This window comes from Lycium ferocissimum, chromosome 1, assembly GCF_029784015.1.
Source record: "Lycium ferocissimum isolate CSIRO_LF1 chromosome 1, AGI_CSIRO_Lferr_CH_V1, whole genome shotgun sequence".
Taxonomy (NCBI): Eukaryota; Viridiplantae; Streptophyta; class Magnoliopsida; order Solanales; family Solanaceae; genus Lycium; species Lycium ferocissimum.
In genome coordinates, this window is record NC_081342.1 from 21339590 (window position 1) to 21362325 (window position 22736).

At 37.2% G+C, this 22736-nt stretch overlaps 1 protein-coding gene across 1 annotated transcript; it reads right to left on the reverse strand.

Moving 5' to 3' along the window:
* Nucleotides 1-382: 382 nt before the first annotated feature.
* Nucleotides 383-7381, reverse strand: LOC132052080 (ribosome-recycling factor, chloroplastic). Its single transcript, XM_059443442.1, has 11 exons — nt 7198-7381; nt 7015-7129; nt 6236-6305; nt 6065-6160; nt 5332-5429; nt 4832-4943; nt 3204-3245; nt 2170-2226; nt 2046-2096; nt 1697-1753; nt 383-994 (listed from the first exon to the last, which is right to left on the reverse strand). The coding sequence occupies exons 1-11, from the start codon at nt 7277-7279 to the stop codon at nt 977-979; spliced, it is 798 nt and encodes a 265-aa protein (XP_059299425.1). The 5' UTR covers nt 7280-7381; the 3' UTR covers nt 383-976.
* Nucleotides 7382-22736: the final 15355 nt, after the last annotated feature.

Sequence of the window (22736 nt, forward strand, 5' to 3'; positions counted from 1 at the left end):
GACAACAACAACAACATACCCAGTGAGTCCCACAGTGTGGGGAGATTACACGTCTGAGATGTCAAATATGCTACACTTGCCCCTCATCAATTGGGTAAGGATTTCCAATAGTGTTTATCGTGTTTTATAAGTTCCAACTCTTACTATTTAAAAAAATAAAAAATAAAGGCATTATGGTTTTGGAACTCATGTGCTGAAACTTTGTGTGGGAAGTTGAATCTGGACTAGCATTGCCTAAACTTAGAATCTAGACTTCTTAAGTAAAAACTAGACCACTACAATTTCTTCAAATGACTAGTACATAGATGGGGCTCACTCTCTAATATATGGCTTACCTCAAGTTCTTATTGAAAGAAACAAACGAATAGAATCAAACTACATGTAAGTGAAATGATAATATTATATTTATACAATATACAACAATGAATTGAATCAATGAGTGATATACAAGCAGACAAATAACTATATGTCTTAAAGGGGGAGGCCTAGATTCGCATCAACAATTATTCAAAGACTTGTGTCGGCACAACATGAAGGACGCTTTGAACAACCAAATGCACCAAGATGTCCACAACTTAAGCCAAACAAATATAAACAAATAGGAAATAAAGCCCCCAGATTTCTTTGCAAAATAAAGAGAAAGAAGAACAGCACGAGTAGGTATTGTACCATCGGCAAAGTCGTTTCATTCTGGATCCTGTAGTTAAAAAATCCAGCAGCCTTAGCCAGCTCAAATCATGTCGCAACAAGCAGATTAACTTCTTTGGGAGTAATTTCCAGTAAAACAGAAGTCCTAACAAAATTAACTGGGACCATTCCAGTTCCTGAGTGCTCTTTACGTAATTTCTACAAAGATGAATTCAAGGTAGTTTTTACAAAGGCATGTAACAAGCCTATGCACCAGATGAACCTTCCAAGAAAAGCTTCATTATTGCACAGACTCCATATCGGATATACACATTGAACAGAACTGTTGTCAAACTGTCAGCAGTTCCTGCGAGTCAAACATAGATGTGTTTCAATTAAAAGTTTACCAAACCTTCATTGGGTAAATAGAAAGGACGCAGGAGTAGTCAAAAGGTGAAGGATGGTAAACTAGGTAGCAAGCAAATCTCGCTACGGAAGAGGAAAAAATTGGAAAAAAAAAGTGAAGTACCATCATACTATCAATTGGATAAGACTAACATGGAACAAGGGGAAATGGAAAGGGGAAGCAGCTGCAATAAAATACTTCCATTAACCATAGAAGCCTTTTTCAGAAGATGACAAACTTTTCTATTTATCTGGTGAGCAAATAGAATATTGCTAGACAACATAAGACTAGAACATTTGAAGGGAAAAAAAAAAGGTAAAACTCTTTCTTTGGGGAGTGCATGAATGAAATTAATGATTCGGTTTGCATTAACGGATTGCGTGTAATAGCCACAAAGTAAAGCTAGACTCCCATTCCTGTTATTCAGAGCCTCGTCAATGCGCATAAAGAAACACACACAGTATCTAAAGGTCCTAGGGTGCAGGGAAAAAATTAGTATTTCTTTACTGCCCAAATCAGAACTTTAACTATTGCCACTCTGTTTTCTGCTTGCTTATAACTTATTAGGAAACAGTTCCCAGAAAAATTTAGAGTCTACCCATATTTTCGTGCATACACATCACATTTTATATCGAACCACATGAATATTCTCGATTAACGTACCTTCTCCTTCTGCTTGAAGACAGTATCAATCTTCTTCATATATTCATCTGTCACTTTCTGTGTAGAAACAGGAAGAATGATATAAGTAGAATACCTCAGATTGCACTATAATAATGATTATTAATAGTAATTTGAGCTATTTTCTTCAGCAGGTTTGAGAAATTAGAGCAAAAATTGGTATTACGAGAAAACTTGAAAACAATTTTATTTCTTCTCATCCAGTAGAATCCAAATGAAGTCATTTACAGTTAAAAATTTAAAATTTATGAGGGAATTGTTTAAACAAATATGGATAGTCACTTTCTGTTTTTGAACTCTAGTGCCATGAACATCAAACTTTGTCAGTTACCTGTAGATCACCAGATAGGTCCTTCACATTGTCTTCAGAAAGCTTTTTCTCCTGAAAAAAAGGTAAGATTCCTCAATATCTAGCATCCCAAAGATAAGGACCAAAAGTTGCCAAGAGCTCAAACCTTCTCAAGTTTTTCATAAGCTTTTAAGGCATCTCTTCTTATATTCCTTATAGCTACCTGCAAATGTTTTATAAGAACAAGGTAGTAATAGTCCAATGGACATGATTTATAGGCAATATAAGCACTCCACTACTCCATCCCTAACCAACAGAAGGATTCAAAGTAAAAGGGCAAGCTATTTGAGTTATGAATCAAATATCAGAAGCCAAAAGATTTTTTTCCATTTAGAATAGCAGTGCTTTTTTTTTTTTTTTTTTTTTTTTTTTTTTTTTAATAACTAAACTCAACGGTTATTGGGTCTGCCCCTCTACCATTCTCCACTTAAATACTAGGCTTTCGATTACGGCAGGGTTCAAACTCGTGATGTGCGCTTAACCCACACATCAAGCATTGGGCTCTTACCATTACATAAACGGTACTGAGGTGAATAACAGCAGTATAATATGAACATTCATAAAACTGAAACAATAGTTAAGTTGTTTAGGAAAATCATGGACAGAAAGAAGTTTTATTTCAACAGTAGTTGTGTCACAAATTGGGAGAGAGAGTACGGAAAGTAGCTCAACTCAACATCATATACAGACTGTAATGATAATTCAGTCAATCATGTCAGAAATTGAGCACTTTATACAAAGCAAACTAGACATGAAAAAGATCCATCTATCCAATAAAAAGAAAAGGAAACTTAATAACAAACTATTAAAATTGTGTTGCTCACAATCCCAGTTCTAAATGTGTCCTTTAGTATCTATTTGTTGGACGATTGAACTATACCGCTGTTTATAACACCAAGTTTTACTGCTTAATACAATAAGGACCATGGAGAAGGTACCTCTACAAGCACCGAGTAAAGGTATAACTATACCACAGTCATGACCAATTGTAAATCTGAAACCTCAGGTGCTCCAAGACAACTAGGAGCTATTTCTAATAGTAGAGCCCACTTCATAAAGAATAAAGGTTCTTTTCTTTTGGAAAGCAGAAATAACATAGAAAAGGAGTTAGAACAAACTTTTAGAACAGATAAAACTTACCTTTCCTTCCTCTGCCTGTTTAGAAACAATTTTGGATAGCTCCTGGATAAAACAAAGAAAACAAGAGAAATAAAAGTGAAAACTCAAACATTCTCAGTGTCACAAATTGAATACTGAATTATTCACATATTTACCAACTCATAAACTTTGGGAAAAATCTCACTATTAAGTAAACTTAAGTTGGAATTAGATCAAAAGCTGCAAGTCCATTTTTCATAAAACCATGCTATTGCAAGCCATAAATTTTGAAATACTTCAAGTCATAATAAAAAAGGATTAATGTTCTTAATCAAATAACAGAATGGCTGCCCGTCAATTTGGAGGCAAAGGGTACTGTACCCGGAGTGTGCTTGTCACTATCTATTGTTTTTTGTACTTCGATTATCATATTAATTTGTGGTAGTTATGGCTCCTTTTTCGGACAGTTTTATCATAATTTTTTAGTATTTTGCTGTTGCTTTTACCACTGCTTTGAGTTGTTTATCCTTGTGCAAGCGTCTACCGGAAACAGCCTCTCTACCTCCCAAGGGAGTGGTAAGGTTTGCGTACACTCTACCCTCCCCAGACCCCACTTTGTGGGATTCTACTGGGTATGTAAAGTAAGTAGTTGGGATAAAAAACAATTCGAGTTTGTCAGTCCACTGATTAAAACAAGGTCACTCCAAACAAGTTATTAATCCTAGATGTCTAGTCATTTCGGATGAACTGCATAGTGTACCCAGTGCCCCTAATTTCCTCTGAACAATATAGAAAAGTCACTAAGACCGGATGATGTCAGATATACCACGAAAACTTCACATAGGTAGACCAATAACTCAACTTAAAATGTGAAATATGTAAGCAGTGAAAGCTTGATCCCAGTATCAATTCAAACATGAAAGTAAATTGTCCTTTCAAATTAAAATGGCTTAAGTATGCCAAAGCTAACGAACTGTTGCAGTGATATCTGAACTTAAGACCATTGATTACTATAAAAACACATGAAAAACAATAAAAGAGGTGTGAATTATTATTTTTCTATTTCCATCCAACAGTTTAGGAATTGACCCTCTTTGACATGGGTGTCTATTGACAAGAAGTACTCAGCATTGAGCTTGTTTCATTTCACCAAAAAGGAGTGAGCGTTCAAGCCAGGTTTACCCTATAAGCTCTCATAGAGAAACATGAGAAATATTTGTGAATTTGTTGAACAGATTTTCCATGCATCAGGCAATCAATATACTAACGTAACTAGAGGCTCATAATGTCATATAACCCCATAAAATATCTAAATTCTAGTATGAAGAAGGTATTTCAGAAGAGTACATTGGTATAAAAGCTAGAAATCGCATAACAGGAAAGCTACCCTAAGGCAAAAGCTGCTTATATATCAAATCTCGTGTTCCTATTTTAAGGGGGTGATCTAGGGCAGAAAGGAAAGGAGTGAAAGAGATAGGTATTTAGCTTAAAATTCTTCACAGCCTACATAGTACCCCCACCCCCCACAACCTGAAGTGTTCATGATATCATAATACATCTATTTCTTAAAAGAGGAAACAACAAACTTACTGAATATTAATGACAAAGATACAAAATATTAACATAAAGCAGATGTAACGAATTTGACTGAGCACTGGAACACTTAATACCTTCCTCCTGTCTGATGTCAACTGGGGTACAGCCAATCTTATTACTTCTCCATCATTATTTGGTGTCATACCAACATCAGAGCTGACAATAGCCTTCTCTATAGCCTTTAAACTGAAAGTTAAGTCAAAAACTAATGCTTAGTGCATTGCAAACATATCCAAGGTTGCAACAAAATGGTTATAAGAAATCCCTCACGAGGATATTTCATTAGCCTAAGGCCTAAAAATGAAAAACAAATCCTATGACTTGTCATCATGCAAATTAAATAAGAAAAGCAGTACAAGGGTGAACAAGTCTGATGAAGTAGACGTCCTATTGTTTTGATGCATCTAAATATCAGAACTTACTCTTTTTTCCACCCTACTTCAAATGCATGTAAGAATTTACAAGTAGTATTGATATCAAAAAAGCATGAGATAATGGTCAGACATCCACAGTATTAGCCCAACTTGATTTTCTTTTCTTTTTCTTTCTTTTTCAAATGTTTCAGAAGTTCAACCTGGATTTGTCATAGGGCTGCACCAAGAGAGAACTTGCATCAGGAGTGCTAACTTGCGCTATGCTTTTCAAGCTGACTGGAGTGCCATAATAATCCACCTTGTATGAGCAATACAAAATGAAAAAAGAATATCTGTACTTAGATATCTTGATTATAATAATGAAACAAAGCCATTATGTTTTACCAGTGCAATTTAATTAGCCAAGAAGCAAAGAAGTCACTGTCCAGTGTCCACCACATCTCCACATCCAGGTAGCTACTATGAATAAAGTATGAGAAATACTAAGGAAATGCTAGGGGCTTGCAGCGCAAGTAACGAGAAAGACGCATAAGCCTCTAGGCGAAAACACATATATCACTTCCTTATAAAAAAATAAAAAATAAAAAAAAGAAGTGATAGTGCACCAGAGAAGCAGGGACATGGTACAATTGATAAGAGGAAAAAAAAAAAGGGACCTCTACTTCAGACAGACCTGAAGAGAATTGGAGAGGAAAACATGTCAGTTAGCAAATTTGCAGAATGCGACTAGATGTACAACATCAACATGGCACCTATGAATAACAGGACTCTCAACTCCTTTTTAAGTTACAAATTTGTCAGTAGGATTTTAACGGTTTTGCAAGCCCGCCCAGTATGTTCTACTGTAATATCAAAAACTTGTCATGTTAACCATAAGTAAAGAAGCACAATGTCATATGAAGTGGGGCGAGATTCTACAGAACGTCGTCTTACCTCAATTTTATCTAGCATTGCTGGGCTAGCTCTTCCCGTCCTTATAGAGTTGAAATTTGACCTAACATTTTCAACTGTCTTTTCCATCCTTTCTTTCTGAAGTAAAATAAAAGGGTTATAAAACAGAGAGGTGACATAGCTTTTGATAATAACTAAAATCACTATACTCACCACATCTTTCTCAATCGAAGATTTTTCAGCTTCTATTTCTTCAATGGTTGCACACCTCACAACTCCTCTTCTGAAAAAATCAACTCAAGTTACAATATTAAAAAAAAAAAAAAAAAAAAAAAGCCAAGTTATGCATATGGAGATCAACAAAGAAATTCAATGCAAGCACCACCAAGACAAACAACAACTACTACTGCTACACCTTAATACCAAACTATTTCGGGTCAAGAGGCGGGTTTAGGATTTTAAGCTCATGGGTACACCACTGATTTTAACGTAAAATTGATGCTGATCATAAAAAAATTATAGTGTTTTATGACTTCTATTTTGCATATTATCCTAAGAGATATACTTTTGGTTAATCTAAAGAGTATTTTATTTCATCAAAATATCATCAGTTATGATTTTTACAAAATAAAACCATGAGGTCTCAGGTTCAAATTCCAACCGTGACAAAAACACTCGGGAATTTCTTTTCATTTGTCCAAGCCTTGGTGGACAGAGTTACTTGATACTTGTTGCTTGCTAGTAATTTCAATATCCATTCCAGCAGCGGCGGAGCCACAGCCCAGTAAGGGTGTTCAACCGAACACCCTTGCTAATATGTCAATTATTACGTATTACAGATATATATTACACATTGACAAAAAATCTAGCTCCGCCACTGCATTCTAGACGTTTCATTCCAATACTAAATAATACAAATTAGTGGGAACTTTACATTTTTACTGACATACAAAAACAATGAGCAACAGCACGAGAGTATAAATTTGGCTTGCCTTTTCCCCCAAGATAGTTTAACAAGAGGTTGCAATCTCCTTGCTCCGACACGTAAGCTCACATAATTCGCAGACGCCGCCCAACATACCACATTACCACAAGTACGAAAATTGCCTGCAAGGTGTTTGTTGAAATGCCACGGAGACAGGAGATAGCCAAATAGAGAGAAGAAAGAGAGATACCTTGAAAGCAAAAGATAGGAATAGGTTTGCGGGTGAGCTGCGAACGTACTACTGGAGTTGAAGGCGATAAAGCTATCGTCATTGTTGAAGGAACAGTGAATTGCCAAGAGAAAAGCTATTTCTTCTTTTTGAGACTTCAGCCTGAACTTTTGGATAAGAAGTTTCTATTTTAAAATTTGTTATTCTTTTTTTTTTTTTCTTTCTTTCTTTTGCCTTAGAAAAAATCAAAAGGAAAAAAAATCTTGAACCAAATCTCCCTCCATATTTAAACAATTGTGCTTATCCGTCCCTTTTATTAAAAATCTTTTGCCAAAAAATATCAAACACAACTAGGGTTGTGTATATCCGAGAATTCGAACCGATCCACGCTATTCGGATGGTCCGACATCAGATTATGGATTATGTTTTTTTAAAAAAATTGAATATATGGATCATATACAGGCTGGTATAGAGATAGATTTTTTTTTTTTTTAAAATAATCTTGCGTCCGAACCAAATTTTCTCGCACTCGAATAATTTCACTTTATATCTGTCACCTCCCACCAAGAATAAAAAAAACTCGTCCACCAAGACTATGACAGATGGAAAGAAATCACCTAGTATTTTGTCTCTGATGGGAATTGAACTTGAGATCTCGCCAGTACTCAACCCACTTCATTGACCACTAGGCCACACCCTTGGATTACAATTTTAAAACAATCTGATCGAAAATCAGAAATATATGGATACATATAAAAGGTTAAACTTTCATTTTAGGTTATTAGACATTTGTTTGGGATTCAGTTTACTTTGTTGATGATTATTATTTATTTTGTTAATGAGTTTGTTTAATGAACTTTACTGGCTTTTGAAGATTATGAATTAGGTGTTGTGATGTTGGCGTGTTGCCGCAGTGCTATAAGCATCTTAATAAGGCGTACAATTCGGTCCAAAAATCCGAAATGTTAACCCGAACCAAACATCAAAAATCCGATATGCGGAATTGATGTTTAAACCTTGGGGAAGTTACACCAGCGACAAGCTCTAGCTTATTGTATGTCACAATACTTGTTAAATTTTTTGAAAAAGGTCTCATCAGCGTAGTGGTTAATTATCGATCATGCAAGGAGCGAAGAAAGATGCCAAGCTGCCAACTAGAAGAACGGTAAATATAGCCCTTCACAGCGTCCCCATCTCGTGAAAAGGGTTGGTCAAAGATAGCTAGGCGCTATATAGAGCTTGATGGATTTTGGCCGCGTGATGATATCGTCGTAGCTCGCTTCTTTAGTAAACTCAAAGAATATAAATTGCAAATTAAGTAGGCGTTTGGCCATAAAAACCAAATATTTTCACTTTATTTGAAATTTTGGAGTTGGAGTTGAAGTTGAAAATGGAGTTGTGTTTAGTTATAGTTTTTGCAAAGAATATTTGGTTGTTTGAATGTATAGAAAGTGAAAAAAGGGAAAATAAAGTTTTAATTGTTTTTCAAATTTCAAATACAACTTGAAGTTGTATTTGGAATTTTCATGGTCAAACGCTGATTTCCTAATAAAGTGAAATAATTTTCAGAAAAAAGTGAAAAATTCTCATGGCCAAACGGGTCCCAAGATTCTTTCAGTGTTTCTTTAACTTCTAAGTCGGCACAAGCTATTGGAAGGATTTATAGGACCTGTTTGGCCATGAGAATCATTCACTTTTTTTCAGAAATTAGTGTTTGGTCATAAAAATTCCAAATTTGTATTTGAAATTTGAAAAATAACCAAAACCTTGTTTTTCACTTTTATCATTTTCTGTTTCGGACGGTTACTTTTGTTTTTTTGTTTTTAATTTTTACCCTAAAAGCTTTTATATTGATAAAAAGGACCCTCAAAATGTTTATTTTTACAGCTATTTTTATAAAAGTTTTTCAAGGTGTTTATTTTTACAGCTACTTAGTTTAGTTCTTGTTGGGTTTTATTTGGAGTACAAGTGCAAGGTGGGGTTGATGGGCGATCTACGGACGGGTTACGTTTATTAATTGTTTTGGGTGGTTTTACTAGTTTTTAGAAATTAGAGGTATTAATCATATTTCAAGTTTTTTAGAAAAAGTATATTTCAACAACCAAATATTATTTCCAAAACTATGGCCAAACACAACTTTAACTCCAACTCCAACTTTAAAAATTTCAAAAAAGTGAATTTCTTTTTTTTTTATTTCTATGGCCAAATGCCTACTAAGTTAGTTTAACCATCAAGGTGAGTAAGATATGAATATTTGGTTATTTAATGTATATTAATATGAATCTTAAACCACAAATCACATGATTTGTCTAGAATTTCAAAATCCTTATTTCTCTCAAATCGAAGAAGTTGGGACATTGAATCCTTGAGGTAAAATTCTTTAATCAAACATAATATATTAAATTGTTTGTGTAATAATTCGATCCTCTATTTTTAGTATTTGCATTTCAAATTGAATCTCGAGCATGTATATAAGTTCGTAATATTATTTATGACTTGTTCGGATAATTGGGTGGAGATCCAAGGGCTCGAGATAGTTACGAACAAGTTGAAACTTTAAAAACATAAGCTGTCAAAATTTGAATCTGGTGCATTCATGATCGCGCTACACCAAGGGCATTCCTATAGTGGGGAAGGTCGGCGCTATTGATCTAGCTGATGGCGATCACACAGGAGAAGAACTCACAGGCCAATTCTATCGCGCAACTTGGCTGCGATCATGCATAAGGACCTAGTTGATGAATTATCACGATCTCTGAGTATCTGATTAGGTATAAATTCAAATCGTGATGAAATCAAATCTTAGTTTTTGCCTTTTTGAGAAATGATGAGCTTGAGGTGATGATCCATTGGAAGAATTTCAATGTAGATAAGGTAATAATTCTCCAACACCCTATGATAATTATACTTATATGAGGAATTTATGTGTTATTTTATGCATGATAGAAGATGAAATAACTAATACATGAATAACGAAATCCTACATAAAATAATACATAAATTTCCTCATAACTAATCTCATATTACTAATACCTGCTTAACGCTAACATCTACCAAACTACCCCTTAAGGCTTCTGCCAAGGCCTTTATAAGCAAACTTTCTCAATTGCCAGCAACAGTTAAATACAATTATTTGTAAAGAATTGGTTACCAACAAACGAACACCCCTCTTTAGAAAGAGCACAACTAATCACATTAATCTTATTCTTATTAATTAAATTAAATACTATTATGATATCTTTATATATATACAACAGAGAGAAACACTTTTAACATGACATTGAATGAATAATAGAAACTTTTTTTCTTCATTTTTCTCTTTAGCACTTACCTACTTTCGCGTTTTAAAATTATAAAACTTCCACAACTACCTATTCGATATCTTTCAAACTTCAAAGACTGTAAAATTGACTGTTTACTTAGTTTATAAATAAATATCTTTGCTTAGCAAAAAATAAAACTGTAAAATTGGATATTTAAGGTATCGTCCAGTTATTTATTTCAAGTAAGTTACCAGGAAATTTTGATAGTTAACATGATTAATACTTGGCTATAAGGTGTAATAACACGTTATGAATTGTAAACTTGTAATTGAATTGTGTGTTTCCTATATAAATGCTTTGTTTGTTCTTTTTTTTAGCAGTACATAATAACAACATTACAAGAAATACAAATTTACTATATTAAGACCACCAGTACTTCCTCATGTCCCTTTTACTTGTAATTTTTATCTTTTGCACGCCAAAGAAAATATTAATTAAAAGATAATATGATTAACTAATTAAATATTTGATCTCAATTTAAAACTATTTTTTTTCTTTCATCATATCAATCTATTTTCACATTGATTAGAGTAAGGGTAAGGTGAAAAATAAAAATTGATTTTTATAATTTTTTATGTTAAAATCGAGACAGTGAAGAGAATTTCGAGAGACAAGAATAATGTGAGAATTCTTTCTGTGTTGTATTCATCATAATGACCTCCTATATAAAAGCAAGGTCCTCCTTACCCTAGTCTAATGAGGTAACTCTATTCTAATAAAATTACAAATCCATTACCATAATTACAAATTCACCATAAATAGCCAAACCTATTACAATCAGACTAGACTAGGATTCCCACCGATGTAGGGATTAAGCGACTCACCGACGTGACCGGACAAACTGGTTCTGTCACATCCGGTCTCAGTATACCCCCCCCCCCCCCAAGTTGGAGCATGGGGGTCCCGAATGCCCAATTAGCCAAGCAAATATTTTTGTCGCGGTTTGTCTAAAGCCTTTGTAAACATATTGGTCAATTGCTCACTGGTTGACACATGACTGAGAAGTATCAATCCGGATTGGAGTGATTCCCAGACATAGTGACAGTCGACTTCAATATGTTTAATTCGTTCACGAAACACCGAATTTCGTGCAATATATAATGTCACTTGACTATCACAAAGACATTTTCACCGGAGATTTATGTTCAACACGCAAACTATGCAATTTTCCTTTAACCATTTCAATTCACAAACTGTCATTGCCATTGATCGGTATTCCGCCTCTGCTGACGAGCGAGAGACAATGTGTTGCTTCTTAATTTTCCATGATACGAGTGACTTCCCGAGGGAGATAAAGCAATTGATAAGTGATTTCTGAGTCAACGGACATCCGGCCCAGTCCGAATCACACCATCTCTACAACTGGAGATCAAAATCTTTTCTCATCACAATGCCTTGTCCTGGGTTCTTCTTTATGTAGCGCACCACAAGGAGAGCCGCGTTCCAGTGTGCTTCCTTCGATTGCTGCAAGAATTGGGACAGAACATGCACGCAATATGAAAACTTAGATCGCGTGAAACTGAGGTATATCAATCTACCGACCAGACATTGGTATGCTTTCGGATCTCCCAAATTGGCTCCTTCGGCAAACGCCAAACTGTGATTCTATTACATGAGTGTATTGATTGGTTTAGCTCCCAGTAATCCAAACTCAGAGATTATATCCAAGGTATATTTCCGTTGATAGAGAAATAACCTAGTTGGTCCAGGTGAAACGTCAATACCCAGAAAATACTTCAGAGGGCCCAAATTTTTCATGTGAAAACATGCGTCGGAAATAGTCTTTGAATCGTTCAATAGAACTATGGTCATTTTTGGAAATAATTAAGTCATCCACATAGACTAAGACGTTAAGTTGCATACCTTCTCGGTGCATCGTGAAGAAAGAATAATCTGAGTACGACTGTTTGAACCTATATTTCCTCAAAGCACACGATAATTTCACAAACCAAAGACCGTGGGCCTTGTTCCAAACCATACTAAGATTTTCGGAGTCGACATACTTGGGCCGGACCAGGAACATAAAATCTCGATGGCAATTTCGCATAAACTTCCTCCGTAAGGCCACCGTAAAAGAAGGCATTATGAACATCCATCTGATGCAAACTTCAATTCACGCAGCTGTAACTACAAGGAAGATTCGAACGGTTACTACCTTAGCAATCGGAGCAGAATTTAATTTTGGTCAATTTCGTCCTCCTATTTATTTCCAAAAATGACCAACCGAGCTTTAGATTGTGCCGTCAGAGTTGTACTTGATCTTGTACACCCATCGAAATCTGAACACTTTCTTATCTGGTGGTAATGTTTCTAATGTCCACATTCCATTATCCTTCAATGCTTGGATCTCTTGCTGCATGTTACACCTCATTTTTCGTGTACGTTAAAGTTTTATTTTAAGTCGGTTGTCATAGATTCGTACTGGAAATCATTTGGAAAGTTGTGTATAAGGACTACGGGTGCGTCTCGGAGTTATATGAGCCCTTAAACATGTTTGGACAAAAGTATAAAGATTAGACGTCAAATGAATCTGAAAGAATAGGTTTCGTCAGAAAATTAGACTGAGACCATTTCACAGCCACATCTATGGACCGTAAATAATTTCATGGGCTGTGAAAGTGGTGTTGGGACACCTTGGAATGGTGGAAGTCACTGGAGTGGTTTCACGGCCACTTTCACGCCCAGTGAAATAATTCACGGTCCATGAAAGTGGACCATGGAATTGAGGCGGTGGAATTTTCCCTTTTGTTATAAATTAAGGCCCACGACTTGGGGCTCATTTGTTCACCAAAAACAGATCCCTAGTTCCTCTCCAAGATCTCTTAACCATCCCTAATCATTCATAAACATCCTAAACTATTGCAAGAGAAGATCAAGCCCTAAAATCCTTAACTAGTTCAAGGAAGGTGCTTGTTCTTCCTTCTGGTTCAAGTTTTGGTGAATTGGTCTTGAAGAAAGTTGTGTGAGTTGAAAATCTTCAATCTATAAGGTATGTTTTTCACTCTATTACTTATTTTGAGTTTATTTGAAGTTTAGCAAATTTTAAAAAGGTGAAAATAGTTATAGAAGAGAGGTTATAAGGTGTGGTGTTGAGGTATTGGTTATAGATGGAATTTGAAAGGAAGTTTTGGACTGATTTGAGTCTAGTTTGAATATAATCTTTTGTCTATGGTATTTTTGATGTTGTTATTGATGTTTGAGAATAGTTTTGAAGTTTTGTGGAAGTAGGTAATATAGGGGAAATGCTATCCAAATTTCGTTAGCTCGCCTAATAGTTTAGTTTGACCTTATAAGAGTTTCAACGACTTAACCTTAGCGTGAATCATCTTGAATGTATATTTTCAAGCTCAGGAAGATATAGTTGAGTGGTTAAGTAAGCGACGAGGCATGTTAAGGCTACCTCTTTTCTTCTTTTTGGCATGATCCTTACGAACAAGACGTACATATAATGTTAATCCATAAAGTTCTACTCTTAGAGTTAGGGATGATCCCTTTGATTCATGTTCCATAATGTTATCTTTAGAAAGTCTTTCTTTAGATCCAATATAGTCTCTAGAGTTACTTGTACTCCTATCATGCCTATGTATTGCATCGTATATATATATATATATATATATATATATATATATATATATATATATATATATATATATATATGCATATACAGACCTATGACCCCTCAGGCGTTATATACGCGCATATTATGTACTATATATATATATATATATAGGTATGGGGAGGTGCGACGGCGTTATATACGCACTACCACCTGATCAGCTGGTCATATGATGATAATGATGATGATGATGCCCACAGAGGCCGATACGATATGAAGGGATGCCCATAGAGGATTGACAGGCGTTATATACGCATATACATATGTATGACCTCATGCATTCATGCACAGTATTTAGGCATATAATTGACTCTTATAAGCAGTTCAGACGTACAGGTTGCACTCATCTAACCTATATTTTCTTATGTCTCTCTTATGTTACTCTCATGCCTTACATACTCAGTACTTTGTCCGTACTGACGTCTTTTTGTTTGTGGATGTTGTGTTCATGTCCGCAGGTAGACAAGAAGATGGTTCAGACCCTTAGGCTGCCTTCTTATCGCTTAGACAGGAGCACTCTATTTGTTCCGGAGTTGCAGTTCAGCTTGGTATGATTTTGTCGTGTACATTTGGGTATGGCGGGATCCTGTCCCATCTTCATTATATTATGCACTCCAAAGAGAGTCTCGTAGACAGATATGCATAGTTAGATGTTCCATGACCTTCTAGGTCCATATTTTGTTGTATCATTATTTTGATAGCCTTATCGGCTTGTATACTTAGGTTCAGCTTGATGACGTGTATATATATATATATATATATATATATATATATATATATGTCCTTCGGGCTTGTGTCCCTCTCAGCTTATGATATATATGAGTTAGCGTCATGGCCCACTCAGATATGATTATGAGATGTATGTATTTTCTATGGTGCTCGGTAGGTTAGCTTCGAGTGCCCGTCATGGCCCTCCGGTTGGGTCTTGATAAAAGTAGTATTTCCTATTAGCCACACCAGACCAAGAAAAGGCAAACTAATCAACCAAGACTCAGTCACGACCTTTGTAACCTCACGGCCACTTTCTTTCCTAGTAGCTTCGCAGCACCATTATCTTATCTTTTCGGTATATGCTATTACTACTTGCATGGGGAAAGTGCCGCATCTTTACGATCGTAGCAGTTCATTCTAGGGCCGTCTACAAGCCATGTCTAGCAGAGTCTTTTTATGGTGTGTAGTGCACCACACTTATAAACAGGTAGTTGTAGGGCATTTAGGAAAATTACCTTTCTTTCTCATCTTAGATCATGTGATAGAGTGACGTTATGAGGATTCCCTTTTTCCTGACCTTGTGTTTGATTTCAGTAATTCCCGAGACGAGAAAAACTTTAGCCGCCCAGAAGGACAAGTCAGTGGTAGGTAGAAGAACTGGATGGGTACCACCTGTAAATGTTGAGGAGGGCGAGTCCCTGAATGAGGTTCCATCTCGTACCTCTCATACTCCGCCCGGTCCAGAGGAGCTCCAGCCTCAGCTCTAGCTCCAGCACCCGCTCCAGAGGCGTTGGGTTGAGGTATGTGTTGATATAGCACAATAAAGTTATTTCTTATGCTTCAACGCAGTTGAGGAAGCATGAGAAGAATTACCCGACCCATGATCTAGAGCTAGCCGCGGTGATTCATCCATTAAAGATGTAGAGGCACTACTTGTATGGCATTCATGTTGATATCTATATAGACTATAAAAGGCTTCAGTATATTTTCAAGCAAAAGAAGTTGAATTTGCGTCAGAGGCAATAGTTGGAACTATTGAAGGATTATGATGTCAATATTTTGTACCATCCTGGGAAAACGAATGTAGTGGCCGATGCCCTTAGCCGCAGATCCATGGGTATTCTATCTTATTTGCGGCCAGAGAAGCGAGAATTAGCTCATGAGCTTCATTAGTTAGCTAGCCTAAGAGTTCGATTATTAGACTCAGGCGATACAGGGGTTACATCGAGGCAAACTATGTGTTCCTAACATTGCAGGATTACGTCGTCAAATTATGGGAGAGGATTATTACTCACGCTACTCTATTCACCCAGGGACAATAAAGATGTATCATGATATTAAGGAAGTTTACTGGTGGGACGAAATGAAGAAAGACATAGCAAAGTTCGTAGCCCAATGTCCTAACTATCAGCAGGTGAAAATTGAGCATCAAAAGCCCGGAGGATTATTACAGGCTATTGAGATTCTGAATTGGACGTGGGAAACAATTAATATGGATTTCATTATAGGATTGCCCCGTTCTCAGCGTAAGTTTGATTCCTTATGGGTGATTGTTGATAGAATTAGAAAATCAGCCCCACTTTTGCATGTCAGGACTGCTTACTCAGCCAAGGATTATGCGAAGCTTTATATCAAAGAGATAGTATGACTCCATGGTGTTCCGGTATCCATTATCTCCGACAAGGGTGTGCAGTTTACAGATAACTTTTGAAGGTCTACCCGTAAAAGGTTTGGGGACTCAGGTGAGTCTTAGCACAACATTCCACTCCCAGACATATGGGCAGGCTGAGCGAACTATTCAGACCCTCGGGGATATGCCACGGGGATGTGTGATAGACTTCAAAGGTAGTTGGGATGATCATTTGCCGCTTATTGAGTTCGCTTATGATAATAGCTATCATTCCAGTATCCAGATGGCCCCATATGAAGTTTATATAGACGGAAGTATAGGTCACCTATTGGATGGTTCGAGGTGGGTGAATCTAAGTTAGTAGGGCCAGATTTGATTCAGCAAGTAGCAGAGAAGGTCAAGTTTACTCAGGATTAATTAATGGCAGCTCAGAGTTATCAAAATTCTTATGTAGACAATTGCCGACAAGATTTAAAATTCCAAGTTGATGACTGGATATTCCTAAAGGTATCACCTATGAAAGGCGTTATGAGGTTTGGTAAGAGGCGTAAGCTTAGCCCTCGGTATATTGGGTCTTACAAGATTGTATGTTGAGTGGGCCAGGTGGCCTATGAGTTAGATCTACCTTCAAACTTAGAATCAGTCCATCCGGTTTTCCATGTGTCGATGTTTCGTAAGTGTATTGGAGATCCCTCCAGAGCCGTACCCATTGATGATGTTCAAGTTACCAAACAATTATCGTATGAAGAGGTTCCCATTGCTATACTAGATGACAAAGTTCCGCAGATCGAGGACCAAGGACGTAGCTTCGCCAAAGTTCAGAGGAATGAATATCGAGAAAATGACTTGGGAAGCTGAGGAAGATATGAAGTCCATGTATCCGCACTTATTTCCACCCAGAGGAGGTACAGGCAAAGACACCATTCCCTATAGATGCGTAATGTATCATTTCTTATAATTACCGGGTCGTGCGAGGCCATTGTTGTTATCGCTTGCTAGTAAATTTCTATGTGACGTTGTATATTTTGGGTTATGCACAGTTAATAGTGGTACATGGGCGACAGAGAGATTCCACTAAAATTTCTATAGGGAATTCCCAAGAGTTTAACATTCGAGGAAAAATGTTCTTGAGGGGGGAGGAATGTTACATCTCGTTTTTCGTGTACGTTAAAATTTCATTTTAAGTCGATTGTCGTAGGTTTGTACTGGAAATCATTAGGAATTCGTGTATGAGGAATAAGGGTGAATCTCGGAGTTATATGAGCCCTTGAACATATTTGTAAAAGAGTACAAAGATTAGACGTCAAACGAATCGGAAAGAATACTTTTCGTCGGAAAATTGGACTGAGACCATTTCACGGCCACTTCCACGGACCGTGAATAATTTCACGGGCCGTGAAAGTGGTTTTGGGCAACCGTGGAATGGTGGAAGTGGGTGGAAGTCACTGGAGTGGTTTCATGGCCACTTTCACGGCCAGTGAAATAATTCACGGTCCGTGAAAGTGGACCGTGAAATTGAAGCGGTGGAAATTTTTCCTTTTGTTAAAAATTAAGGCCCATGACTTGGGGCTCATTTTTTCACCAAAAACAAATACCTAGTGCCTGTCTAAGCTCTCTTAACCATCCCTAATCATTCATGAACATCCTAAACTATTTCAAGAGAAGATCAAGCCCTAAAATCCTTAACTAGTTCCTGGAAGGTAATTGTTCTTTTTTGTAGTTGACGTTGTGGTGAATTGGTCTTGAATCAAGTTGTGTGAGTTGAAGATCTTTAATATATAAGGTATTTTTTTCACTCTATTACTTATGTTGAGTTGATTTGAAGGTTTAGCAAATTTTAAAAAGGTGAAATTAGTTATGGAAGAAAGGTTATAATGTGTTTTGGACTGATTTGACTCTAATTTGAATGTAATATTTTGGACATGGAATTGTTGATGTTGATGTTGTTATTATTTATGTTTGGGAGTTGTTTTGAAGTTTGGTGTAAGTAGGTAATATAGGGGAAATGCTGTCCAAATTTCGTTAACTCGCCTAATAGTTTAGTTTGACCTTATAAGCATTTCAACGACTTAACCTTAGTGTGAATCATCTTGAATGTAAATTTGCAAGCTCGGGAAAATAGACGTTGTGTGTTTAAGTAAGCGACGAGGTATGTTAAGGCTGTCCGTTTCCTTCTTTTTGGCATGATCCTTACGAACGAGACGTACATGTAATGTTCATCCATAATGGTTCTACTCTTAGAGTTAGGGATGATCCATTTGATTTATGTTCCATAATGTTATCTTCGTAAAAGTCTTTCTTTAGATTAAGTACGGTCTCTAGAGTTACTTGTACTCCTATCATGTCTATGCATTGCATTTCATTTATATATGTGCACATACAGACCTGTGACCCCTCAAGCGTTATATACGCGTATATATATAGGGTATGGGGAAGGTGACAACGTTATAGACGCACTACCACCTAATCAGTTGGTCATATGATAATAACGATGATAATGATAATGATGATGCCCACAGAGGCCGATACGATATGATGGGATGCCCACAGAGGCTTGACAGGTGTTATATATATATATATATATATTCTCATACATTTATGCACAGTATTTATCCATATCATTGACTTTTAGAAGCAGTTCAGACGTACAGGTTGCACTCATCTACTCTATGTTCTCTTATGTCTCTCTTATGTTACTCTCATGCCTTATGTACTCAGTGTTTTTCCGTACTGACGTCCTTTTATTTGTGGATGCTGCGTTCATACCCGCAGGTAGACAGGGAGACGGTTCATACCCTTAGGCTGCCTTCTCATCACTTGTACAAGAGCACTCCATTTGTTCTGCAGTTGCAATTCAGCTTGGTATGATTCTTCACTCCAGTAGAGGCTCGTAGGCAGATATGCACTGTTAGATGTTCCATGACCTTCTCGGTCCATATTTTATTATATCATTATTTTGATAGCCTTGTCGGCTTGTATACTTGGGTTCGGCTTGTATACTTAGGTTCAGCTTAATGCCGTGTATATATATGTCCTCTGGGCTTGTGTCCCTTTAAGCTTATGATATCTATGAGTTAGCATCATGGCCCACTCATATATGATTATGAGATTTATGTATGTTTTATGGTGCTCGGTAGGTTAGTTCCTGGTGCCCATCATGGCCCTCCGATTGGGTCATGACAATGGATTTTCTCAAATGTTCTTTTTTCATGCCTTTGAGAAGGTTTTTGACTCGGTTGCTGTGGTGATTGCTGCAATGAAGTTTTGGTGTTGCGAGAAAAAATTATTACAAGATATATAGTGAGCTAAAGGATAAGGTACACCTGAGGGTTACTGAGGATCGGGCGAACACGTTGATGGACTTTCTTTTCGGAATGTTTCAGTGACGTAGTCGCGCAACTGAATCGATTCATACTTCTGACGCTTACTCCCACCCAATTGTTCTTCCAGTGGCATTTCGTTGGCCCAGACATCTTCCGTTTGTACTTCCTCTATGTTTTCTCTATCTAGACCCGCACCTATCCAGTCTAATTCATGCTGATCCGTAGGCGGTATCCGGTGTCCGTACTTCATCCATCCGAGTTTCCTTTGTACTACATTATCAGTCTCATCTTTTTCGAAGTTATGTTGGTTTCTTTCTCCCTCCATTTCATCCGGGATCATTTCTATGTTGTCAACCAAGTTACCCGATCTTATAGCAAAGGGGAACTTAGTCTCGTAGAAGTCCACATCTGTTGAGGCTAAATATTCATCGTTGTCTAAGTCATACAATATCCAACCCTTCTGTCCGTAGGGGTATCTTAAAAAGACACACCTACGACTCCAACTCTCAAACTTGTCCCTTATTCTTTCCTTTGTGAGTGTATAACATAGTGACCCTATCACACTTAAGTGATCATAAGGGGTCCCTTCCCCGTATAAAATTTCATAGGGGTCTTCCCATTCAAAATTGAAGATGGTGTTCTATTAATCATACCCCGCAACCAAAACACATTCTTCCTAGAATTTGATCGAAAGATGACCCTGAAATCTCAATGCTCGCGCCACACTAAGAATGTGGCGGTATTTTCTTTCGACTCTTCCATTCTACTATGGTGTCCTTGTGCAGGATGTTTGGAAAAGAGTTCCATGTTCGAAGAAGTAAGTCTTTATACATGTAAACTCAGTTCCATTATCACTTCCAACAATCTTCACCTTCTTACCAAACTGCCTATCCATCAAGGCAAAGAAATTTTTCAAGGTTTGGGACAGTTCTTTCTTATCGACTAAAATAAAAATCCACACGGCTCGCGAACAATCATCCACAACAGTAAAAAAATATGAAGCACCACAAGAAGAAGGGGTTCTATACGGTCCACATAAATCACAATGAATCATATAAAAATATCCGAAACTATATTATCACTTAAAGAAAAACACTTCTTGTTTGATTTTCCCTTTGGCATACATGACATTCTTTGTCTAATCTAATACTATTCTCTTTTAGGCCTAATGCTGTAAGGACTTCGTTACTTGTGCTGAAGGATGACCTAATCGTTTGAGCCAAAGATCGAACCAATCGAATGTCTCTGCCTTCATAGCTCGTATTGACGGTACATTCTAGAAATAGTAAAGTCCACCTCAACACTCACTCGTTCCAAGAAGCTTTCTCGTGTGGGCTCCTGTAAAGCACACATAATTTTGTTAAATTTTACATCACAATCTAAATGATCAATAAGTTGTGACACAGAAATTAATTGCATGTTAAATCTGGAATGTAAAGAACATCCTTCAAACAAATCATATTATTTAGCGTGATTGTTCCTTCTCTCATGACCACCGAGTGCTTCCATCCGGAAGCCCAACCAGACATTTCGGAATGTCCCACTGATTGCTCAGTTCCTCCAGATTACCTCACATAGTTGGTAGCTCCGGAGTCAATAATCCAGGATGAGTTTTTGGTCTTATCATCCATCTTGCCATTCGAGTTAATTCCTTGGGAATTCAACACGTGAATATTTGTCTTCCGGATCTCATCGCTCAAATTGCGAGGTCCTGTTCTGCCTGTGTTCACCGGTCCTGTCTCCACCTGAGTTCTTTTTTGAAAACCATGGTGTTAGCCCGATAGTTGCCTTTTCCATGGCAGGATCCTAATCCACCCCTCTGATGTTGTTGTCGTCCTCGTCTTTTTTCCTCTGGTTTTCTCGTCTCCTTTTTTATTTTCTGGCCACCAATCCGGATAATCAATGAGTCGAAAACTTCCATCCACAATGTGTATCCGGATCTCTTGCAAGGTATGCGTAAATGCACCATCGTTTTCCCCTTTACCTTGGTCACGCTAAGGTTTTATTCCTTGTACGACAAAAGCGATGATTTCACTCTGGTCCTCCGTTTTTCGTGCGATTCCTCTCACACGTTCTTCGTGCACTATCTTCGAATAGACCTTGTTCAATGATGGCAACGTTTCTTGAGCCAGTATGTTCGACCTCACCATACCGTACATTGTCTCATCCAATCCCATAAGGAAAAGATGCACTTTTTCTTCTTCTCTTTTGGCTTCTAGGACCGTTCCTAAATTGCACGTGCACTTTCCGCACGTACAGGTTGGAATCTGTTCGTAATTCGGTAATTCCTCCCACAATTTAGTGAGATTTCCATAGTAATCCACTATGGTCCTTCCCTTCTGCTTGCACTCGTCAAGTTCTACCTTTAGCTGTTGCATCTAAGGCCGTTAATAATGGCGAACCTGTCTCGGATGCTCGTTCATAATTCTTCCGCTTCCTCTTTATGTGAAATCTTTGAGTGAAGCTTTGGTTCTATGATGTTGCGAATCCACAACACCAACAGTGAGTTTATAGTCCACCAGTCTTCCAAGTCCGGTGACTCTTCCTCCGGCTTCTTGATCGTACCGTCAACGAAGCCGAATTTCTTTCTATCTCTTTGGGTTATCCTCATGGATCTAGCCCATTCTTCATAATTGTCACCTTTCAATTGGACCTATGTCACCACATTCCAGAGTTATCATTCGACATAATGTCATAGGGAAAGATTATTTTTCTTTAGGTTTTGTTTTCTTCATCGGCGATTCCTTTGCCTTTATTGTCGGTTTCTCTGTCACCTGCCATTGTTTTAGGATTTTTGTGTTCTTTCTAACTTGGCTCTGTACCATGTTAAAATCGAGACAGGGAAGAGAATTTCGAGAGACAAGAATAATGGGAGAATTCTTTCTGCTTTGTATAAATCATAATGACCTCCTTATATACAAGTAAGGTCCTCCTTACCCTAGTCTAATAAGGTAACC

Excerpts from the sequence above, each read along its gene's own strand:
- LOC132052080 (XM_059443442.1), bottom strand. The coding sequence starts at position 7,279 with ATGACGATAGCTTTATCGCCTTCAACTCCAGTAGTACGTTCGCAGCTC. Across the intron at positions 6,306-7,014 it reads AAACTATCTTGGGGGAAAAG|AAGAGGAGTTGTGAGGTGTG; the intron begins GCAAGCCAAATT and ends TGATTTTTTCAG. Across the intron at positions 2,227-3,203 it reads AACAGGCAGAGGAAGGAAAG|GTAGCTATAAGGAATATAAG; the intron begins GTAAGTTTTATC and ends AAACATTTGCAG.